Here is a 9,339-nt window from a genome sequence, read left to right on the forward strand (position 1 = left end):
GCTGGCGGCGCCCGCCCGGCCCAGATCTGGGCCCTTCGGGCTCCATCTGGGTGGGGCGGGCCGGCGACAGGCGTGGCGGCTGCGTGGCCTCCAGGAGGCGGTGGCGAGCATCGATGATCGGCAGGGGCTGGCAGCGTCGACGCCAGCTTGCTGCAGCGTGGCCGGCGGGGCTTAGCGGGCCCGTTTCGGGCCTGGCCGGGCCGGGGTGGCCTGGTATGCCCCGCTGCCGTGTCCGGACGGCTACCGCGACGGTGCCGGAGGCGCGGGCCTCCCGCACGATGGCGGTGGAGGTGGTTCCCTCCCGCTCGGCCTTGATGCTGCTGCTCCCGTCACTCAGATCTTCTCTCCGCTCTTCTTAGCCTCGTGGTGGTGTTCGCAGCGAGACGGTGTTGGTGATGGCGCAACCGTCGTGGTGCATAGTTGGGCGGTGGTTTGGCTGGTCGGCTTCGATTGGCTGGTGGGGTTTGGCGTGCGGGAGAAATCCTCGCCGGTTCGTCCGGCTCCAATGCGGTGACACCAGCGGGTGCCACTATCCCTTCTTGGAGGGCGCCGGGAGTAGCTATCCCCCACCTCCCTCCGCATACCGGGGGAAACCCAAGGACTTGTTCGGGCAGCAGCGTCGTCGGCGTCGCATCCCTTGGAGGTGCTGCTTAGTTCGCGGTAGTTCGGAGCCTTGGGCTGTAGTGGTTTGTTTCTGGAGGGCGCAGCGGTCGCGGGTCATCCGCACTTTGTCGAGCTGCCGTTGTTGGCATTTTTTCTTCTTCTTTTTCTTTGGGCTTGTTGTGCTGCTCGCCCCAGCATTGCGATGTGTACTTTGGTGGTTTGCTTTGGAATACAAAGCGGGGGAAACCCTTTTTCGGTAATGGTTGGGCTAAATTGGCTGAAAATTCCCCAGATTGATCATTTAAGATGTTTCGAATTGCTGTACTTTTTTTGAAAACTTGATCCATTCTTACAAAAGCTGTTTAGATTTTAAAATGGATGGGCTAAATTGGCTGAAAATTTCCTAGATTGATCATTTAAGATTGAACCCACATGTCATAATTCTCCTTAACTGATGGGAATAACTAAGCAGAATTTTGGAAATGAGCATGAAATGTCTATAAATGAATTTTCTCATTATCCGTTATTTCCGGGTCTTTTCGTTGCATTCACTTACAAGAAGAAACAACCACCAGCGTTTGGTGCAGCACTTGCATTTTGGTGCGTTCTTCTTCCTTTCCTTGGTCTTTCGTTCCGTCATATTCCAAACAACTGATCTAATTACAATGTATTAACCACTAATGCACCTTTTTTTTATCAAATCTCAGGGACATGGTCGAATCATGAGGCAGAACAAATTTGTGTTTCTTGTTACCGAGTCCTGGAGTTGTGGTTTTCTGCTAAAATCCTCTGGAGTTGTGGTTTTGTGCTACCCCAGCCCCAAAAGTTGTATATTTGTGCAATTTCCTCAACTGTATAAAACCAAGACTAGGCCAAAACACCGGTTGTAATGTTTGTCTAACAACTCTGGGGAGAAGGCAAGGTTGGGTCGCTCCCGCTTTGGAGAAGACAGACGCGGTCAAGAGCCGGTCGCCTCGAACCGGTGCCAGATGCCACTCGCGTTCAGAACACTACACGACCACACATCGCTGCATCCCTTGTCTACCGCAGCACACACATATATCCCTCGAAACTCATAAACTGACCCAGTCACACTATGGGATCCTTCGCGGTCCACTGCCCATACTATCCATGGTAGCTGCAATAGCAGGTTGCGGATGCACCTAAGATCTACCGAATAGAGCAAAAGTGTACAACACCTATTCATACACCAACCTAGGGTCGGACCTCCAAGAATAACTTCTCCATGAATAAACCGGACTACCACGCTAGTGGCAGTCAGTCAACACAACCACCATCAAACCGGACTACCATCTACTTCCTCCGCACCAAAATAATTGAAGTTTTATGATTTTCTTAAGTCAAACATTTTGAAGTTTGATCAAGTGTATAGAAAAGTCCGCAATGATCTACGATGTTAATGAAAATGCATTTCATAATGAATCTAGTGAAGTAAATTTGGTTTTGTAGATGTTTGTATATTTTTCTATAGACTTGGTTAATTTAATGAAGCTTGACTTAAGACAATCCTAGAACTTCAGTTATTTTGAAACGGAGGGGGTACATAGGAATGCCACATAAGCAGTGATTTGTGGGTCTGACTTGTCAGATTGACATTTTTTTAAAGGTAAAACTGACAGCGTGCAGTTTGGTTAAATGGAGTTAAATAGAGGAATTTCTTTAAATGGGATAAGACCTGACACAAATGTGAAACTTAGGGGGTAAAAGATAGAATCAAATCATTAGAGAAAGTAAGTCAACTCACAATATACTTACTACTCCCACCGTCTTATAATAACAAAGTTTTTTTTTTTTTTTGCAAAAGTCAAGCTACACAAATGTTGACCAAGTTTATGAAAATACCATTCATGATCAGTCTAATGGCATTGATTTGGTACTCTATAATTTTTTCCAGAAATTTGATAAAATTTTGTAAGATTTGATTCTAGAAATTCTAATAAGCATTATATTTAGGGCAGAGGGAGTATTAAACATTTCTCCAGAACTGATGATAAAAATTACATTAACAGTGTCCAAATCAGCAATCGAGACTTGACCGGGCGTGTTAAAGGCCGTGCACAAGGTAAATTGGAGTTTTTTTATGTTGTTTTTGCGAGAAGGTAAATTGGAGAGTAAATGACTACAAAAAAGTAGGTAAATTATGCACAGCAGTAACATACACGTTTCCGCAAAGCATTGGGCACTACGTCAGTTTTCAGTTTATACAGACAAAGATGCCTTTGGAAAATGGAAGGTGGAAATCAACCGGGAAGCACGAGAATCCAAAAAAAAGAACCAAGAAAACTATGATGAAAGGAAGGACTATAACCTATTCGAGTGAAAGAAACTTCAATCAGAACAAGAAGAGGAAGAAAGGTGATGAAGTGAACTAGCGACCGGAAAATCAACGAGTTTCTTCTTTACCCAACAGAACATTAGCGTAGAAAGAATTGAGAAGGGAAAGAGGAGAAGAAACTCACCTCAAGCCCTGCTCCCAGACAGCAATTGAATCGATTCGACTCAACACAAAAGGCTCGGTCGATACAGCCAGCAGAGAGGAGCAGCAGCCGGCCGGCGGATACCTGGCCGGAGACGACTCCAGAGCTCGGGCGCAGGCGAGCAAATGCGGACGCGGTCGCGGACGCTTCCTCCCTGGCGGCCGGCGACTACGGGTGAGGGAGGCGTCCACCTTTTGTACCCGACCGCCCGTTCGCGATTGCGGCGTCCGCGGCACGACCGAGTGGAGCTTGGACGCAGTACGAACAGGTGTGGGGGCAACAGGAACAAGGCCTTAACAGTTGATACTAGTAGTAATCACTATAGTTTACTCGCGCGGCTTACTATTTTGTTGCGTCTGAGACGATATAAACACACACGTTCACACACACACCACACGTAACATTCACCTTATGAACACAAGTGTTGTCCATGTATTGTGCTAGTTCAGCTATATTTTACGACTCCACTACAAATCTGACGTCAGATTTTTTACCATGGCAAATCGAACATTTTTCATGGCAAATTGTGTTGCCGAGGGCGACAAGTTTAGTTGGCAAGCATGATAAATCTAGCCCGCTCCGCTCATATCATACTTGCTTCAATTCGTTGAATGAAGCACACGCCTTAAACAAAGTAGGGCAGTACGTATGTCTACCCAGTGGATGCAAGGAGCCAATGACGATGCAGCCACATGTGCTCCCTACTAACTGGTCTCCCGGCAAAACAACTGGCTAGCAAAGTCAGCGAGACAGGCTGCGCAAGCTGAGCGTGACCAGCGAAGGAACAATTGTTGGCAACACCAACACTTCATCTCCTGTTTTTCGCCACTTGCATTTCAGTACGGCGCCTGTGATCAGTCCAAGACAATGACACACCTACTCTTCCGTTCCTTTTGAGCTTGGAGAATTCACAATTCAGTAATTAACCTTGGGCTTGGTGGAGGGAGAGGAGAAGATCTCTGGCGGTCTCCAGGAAACCAATTTGTCGGATATTTCTCCTGTCTTCGTTATGGAAGCCTTAGACACGGATTTGATTTTGATGGTTATCCGCTGGAGACCACTGCTGGTTGACTTGCATATATGTACGGCCCGCGGGAGGACGCGGACAAGATCGCTTTCCTCGACGAGATGTGAGAGGTGCAAATTGTATATCCGGGGCTCCGATGACTTTAGTGTGAACTAGCTAGCGTGGCGAGGACAAAAAAGATGATAACCTTCGCCGCCGCATGATGGGGAGATTTTGCCGCTTCCCAAATGATTGCGAGCTCAAAGAGTTGTATCTTCACGGGCGTCGCTATACATGGTCTAACGGGCGTGGCGCTCCCATGCCGGTCAAGCTCGACCGGTTGTTATGCATGGTGGACCGGGAGGAGCCGCACCCAAGCTGCTAGATTCTTGTCTACTCTACCGTTATGTCCGACCATTGCTCCTTTCTTGACTGCACGCCACACCCTCCTTCCCGGACGGCGTTTCCAGTTCAAGAGGTTTTAGGGCATGTACAATGGTTGATAAGATAGTCTTATCTTAAGTTTTACATGTAAATTAGAGATGACAAAAAAACATGTCTACAATGGGTCATCTCCTAGTCTTATTTTTAATAATTATAAATGTTCTTAAAAATATGGTGAGACAAAATTGTGCTGAGAGATCATCTCTTGTCTTCTCTTAAATAAGAGAAGACAAGCCTTCTCTTATGATTTCTCTCTCCTCCACCTCATCATTTATCATACGTGACAGTCTTAAGATAGAACCATTATACATGCCATTAGGTCAAGCGGGTAGGATTCGAGAGAAGGTTGCCGATGATTGGGCGCGCGGTTGACGAGGTTGTACACCTCACTTGAGTCCGCGAAAGCAGAGAGAAATGAAAGGAGTTTCCAGCCAAGATATGATCATAGCTGAAAAGCATTAGTTAGCGTTCATCATTCGTGCACTCGTCAACAGTGTCTACCAAATACACCTCCTACAATAAGTTAACCCCCTGATCTTCAAACACACATCATCAACAACAACGCCCACTTCATGTACAGAAGAAGAAACCGCCGGGCAGGCCGGACCAGCGTTAATTCTACAAAGCTATCACTTGCACGCCTACTGTCCACACCCATTTACAAAAGCGAAGAACATCGGCGCGGCGACGCTAGCGAGGATTCATCGCCATTCTGGAAGGGACGCCGCTGCTGGAGGCGTGGGATATATCGAAATGCTCCCCGGTGGTCGTTATCAAGGAGTTCGACGTGGATTGGGTCAGCGTGCCTGAGGAGCTCATCTCCATGGAGGTTACAGACATGAGCTCTTCTCCCTCGGGCAAAGCGCTCCGGATGGCATCGAGTTCCCTGGCGATTTCGGCCATGTAAGGCCTCGCGTCGGTGTCGTCCTGGCAGCATTTCAGGCCCAGCGAGAGGAACCTCGTGGCGAACTCCGGAGGGCACCAGGACATTCGGCTGTCGATGATTCCAGAAATGTCTCCGGATCGGTAAGCCGTGTTCACCTACATTAAGGATCAGGTTAAATAGGTCACTAGTAAAACTACTGAACGGTCAAACAAGATTCTCAAAAGCTAAAATGTAAGACCATGTACCCTGTTTGTCATCTGCAAACAGTTAAATTGAACTGTACATTAGATATGGATCAGGTTGGGAACCTCTGTACCTCTCTAACGATGTTTTTACCGAACTGGATTGGCTTCATCCCGGTCAATAGTTCAAGCAGTACAACACCAAGGCTATACACATCGCTTTTTTCTGTCAGTTTGTGAGTTAAGAAGTATTCTGGATCAAGATAGCCCTGGCAAAAGAAAACAGGATAGATACGATGAGCCAAACTTGCACACTACAAGTTGAGTAAGTATGTTCAGCTGTTTCCTATTGTGTGGCATGGAACAGCAGTAAGTAGATTATTGTGGGTGCAGATCTTGGTACATTGATAATGAGACTTACTGGGGTGCCCTTAACAACAGTGGATATATGAGCTGGCAATTTTCCTTCAATATCTGGGACCGGAGCAAGCCTTGAAAGACCAAAGTCAGCCACCTTCGCTACGAACTTGGAGTCCAATAGAATGTTGGTGGCCTTAACATCACGGTGAAATATAGGAGGATCTGCCTCGGTGTGTAGATAGAGGATTCCCTTTGCAGCACCCAGTGCAATATGCAACCTCTGAGCAAAGTTAAGAGGTCTTTTACAAGTTGCTGCAGGAGGTGTTAAATTAGATTAGGACTTCATTTTATCAACGATCAAACAAAAGAACACGATATACCAAAATGCATCACTGATAAACACAATAACTATAAATTCCGGGAGACGGGCTGGGATAATGACCGACTTCAACTACACAAAGATGTTCATATGGGGCGAAAAGAAGCTAAGAAAACTTGAATGTGCAACTTCCCGCTTACTCACCAGAAAGATGATCACGTAGAGTGCCATTTGGCATGAATTCATACACCAGCATCTGCAAAACACAATCATTTATGAGCAACAATTACTGCAATCTGCAGATACTCTTCCATATATTATAAGCTCACCAACTCCGAGGTAACTGGAGAACCCTAACCATAAGCATGTTTAGCACAACATAACGAATATATTGTTCTAACATAATGTGCGGGATTGTGAGAGAATTTCAACACTATATTTTATCCTATGTAAATGATTCGTAAATTGAGACACACCTGCTCATCTTCTTCATCACAATAGCCAATCAGAGATACCAAATTACGATGATGCAATCTTGACAGCAATTCTATTTCTGTGACAAATTCCTTTGAACCTTGCAGAGAATCTTCGTGTGCTCGTTTGATTGCAACGGCTGTTCCATCAGCTAGTTTTCCTTTATAGACTTTTCCGTAACCTCCCTGACCAATTTCAGCTGAATCATCGAAATCATTTGTTGCTGTAGCCATTTCTTCAAATGTGAAGGATCTCACACCATCAATCTTGACGGAATACCTCGACAGTACTGCAAAATTATCAACTTCTTCAGATGTTGTGGATTGAATTTTAATGTCCACTGCAATTTCAAAGTTTACTTGCCATGGAGTTGAAACATATCAGATGTTCTTTAGAACTCCTATCTAATGCATTTTGATGAGGTCAAGTCAGAAATGATGTGATAGATTCACAGCTTAAATACAATTTCCAGTATTACAAAAAGACTGTAAAAGAGTAACTTCATACTAAAATAAAGATGCTCCTAAGCACCAGTGACCAGATAAAGCAGTGAGGAATTTCTAATCTGTCAGACAATAAGGTTTTAATACACAGCACGTGAAAAGCTATGTTTGCTAAACAAATATACCGACTTACATGACCGCCTCGAAACTGTTCGACGTTTTGAGCGTCTTCTCACTATAAAAAGTGTAGAAACCACTGAAACTGCGATAGCAGCAATTATTGTTCCTGCCAAAATCCCAGCTAGTGCGCCCTTGTTTAAACCTGATGACACCACAGTTGGAAAATCTGCACAAAAAAAAGAGGCAAAACAATAAACAAGTGGATCATAGAACTGGATGGAGTATTTCAGTGCAAGTATGAAGCATCAAGTGGTGAATTTTAAAATAAGAAAAATATAATCTAATTCCTCATTAAGTTAGTATGCCTTCTGAGAAGATCTCAGAATTTTTCACTTCCGTGGAAACATATTAGGGCATGGATCCTAAATTCCTCAATCTCCCTTACCTTCCGAAGTGCCTCGTGAAGGACCGTTCTTTGAGAAATTCTAGAGATATTAACAAGGGTACGCCCATTTTCAAACTTTCATGTTATGAAAAATACCTTAATAAAAACACCATAAAATTCATGGCATATAGGCAGATGAAGGCAAAAATAATAATATTATCATGTTGCATGCAATACTTATCAATATTTAACATAATAGCGCTAAACACTCGTAATAACGTAATAACGCATATTATTCCATGTGCTAGGAGAATCAGTTAATAATTCATGGATTTCTAATTCTACTAGCATATAAACAGCAACAGAAGTTCTGCTAATATCCCATCGCCTGTCTTAGAAAAATAAATACAGACAAGGAACACACTAGTATGTTAGAATTACGAATGGCATCCCTTGGTGCAAAGTGAAGTTTACATACCATCTGCATAGGAACCAAGCGTGAAATTGAGAAGCTCGTACGGACCAAAAATGTCTGATAGAGTAATTTGCCATCCAGCAAGTAATTGCCTGAGCCGCATAACTTCCGATATCGTGAATAAATTAGTGTTATTTGGGAATAACTTCAAATGCATATTCAGCCTTGGACCAGCCTCCCATGTGTACTGCTCAATGTATAGCTGGTAAACACTCAGGTCCAATACAGAGGTCGAGTCGATCTCAAAGGCTTCTTTGTAGGAGCGGAAGTCTGCGATCCCTGGACTCTTCAGCCGAAATCCAACTCCCAAAGGCACAGCACAGAAACAAGGTAGAGGGGATGATGGACTGTATTCATAATTTCTATCCGTCGGGCAAGGAGCGCAGTTCAAACTAACTTGTGGCCCATGTCCAGATGGTGCGTCGTTTACAAATGTGGGTTGACAAAGTCCGGCTGCTCGAGCTGGATTAGAAGTGTCACATACGCGGTTTCCAAAAAGCCTGCAGCACAATGATGGTAACGATTATTTGTCACATCAGAAAGAGAAATGGTTTGATTTATAAAGCTCCTCTGATCATGTTCACAATACCCCTTCCTTCTCAACAGACCGGTTTCAGACTATTCAGCAGATTTTTCAATGTCCTCTCTGTCACAACATATCTTTTCTCTCTCGTCTCGGCTACATCATCTATTTTCTCTCTCCTCGCACTTGAAACAAAAACACTAGGTTCCTCTCAAAATTTATGACAATTTGAGATGAAATTTCACAGATTTGTAACTGAATTACTATTGATTACTGCTTTATTTTTCAATTTTTTGTGTGCAGTTTGAATTTTGGACCCAAAATTGAACTTCGAACTAAAACATAAGGTTTCTCTCAAGCCATATGTTAATTTTAGATTAAATCTTAACACATTGGTCACTGAATATTCCTGATTTACTAGAATTGTTTCATTATTTTTATGCAGTTTCAGTTTTGGAACTCAAACAACAAATTTCTCTCGAACCTTATGTCAATTTATGCTGAATTTTACCAGATTTGTCACTGAATTATTTCTGATTTACTGGAATGTTTACAATTTTCCTGCACAACTCGATTTTAAAAAAAAAAATCTACCTACGAGAGAAAAGAGATGGCGTAGCA

The 9,339-nt window shown here is 44.0% G+C and overlaps 2 protein-coding genes across 3 annotated transcripts in view; both read right to left on the reverse strand.

Moving 5' to 3' along the window:
- The window catches only part of LOC119277395 (probable LRR receptor-like serine/threonine-protein kinase At1g06840), a 31,551-nt gene extending 28,333 nt beyond the window's left edge, over positions 1-3,218 (reverse strand). For both annotated transcript variants that reach the window (XM_037558678.1, XM_037558676.1), the window contains exon 1: positions 3,084-3,218. The gene's annotated coding sequence lies outside the window, so the exon portion shown is untranslated. The remainder of the gene's footprint in view (positions 1-3,083) is intronic.
- Positions 3,219-4,996: 1,778 nt separating this feature from the next.
- Positions 4,997-9,339, reverse strand: part of LOC119277397 (probable LRR receptor-like serine/threonine-protein kinase At1g06840) — a 19,834-nt gene continuing 15,491 nt past the window's right edge. The window contains exons 15-21 of the mRNA XM_037558680.1: positions 8,199-8,695; positions 7,409-7,561; positions 6,775-7,061; positions 6,503-6,554; positions 6,041-6,291; positions 5,754-5,888; positions 4,997-5,592 (exon numbers count right to left, since the gene is read on the reverse strand). Coding sequence (XP_037414577.1) covers positions 5,242-5,592; positions 5,754-5,888; positions 6,041-6,291; positions 6,503-6,554; positions 6,775-7,061; positions 7,409-7,561; positions 8,199-8,695 — 1,726 coding nt within the window. The 3' untranslated portion in view covers positions 4,997-5,241. The remainder of the gene's footprint in view (positions 5,593-5,753; positions 5,889-6,040; positions 6,292-6,502; positions 6,555-6,774; positions 7,062-7,408; positions 7,562-8,198; positions 8,696-9,339) is intronic.

Source organism: Triticum dicoccoides, chromosome 3B, assembly GCF_002162155.2.
Source record: "Triticum dicoccoides isolate Atlit2015 ecotype Zavitan chromosome 3B, WEW_v2.0, whole genome shotgun sequence".
Classification (NCBI taxonomy): domain Eukaryota; kingdom Viridiplantae; phylum Streptophyta; class Magnoliopsida; order Poales; family Poaceae; genus Triticum; species Triticum dicoccoides.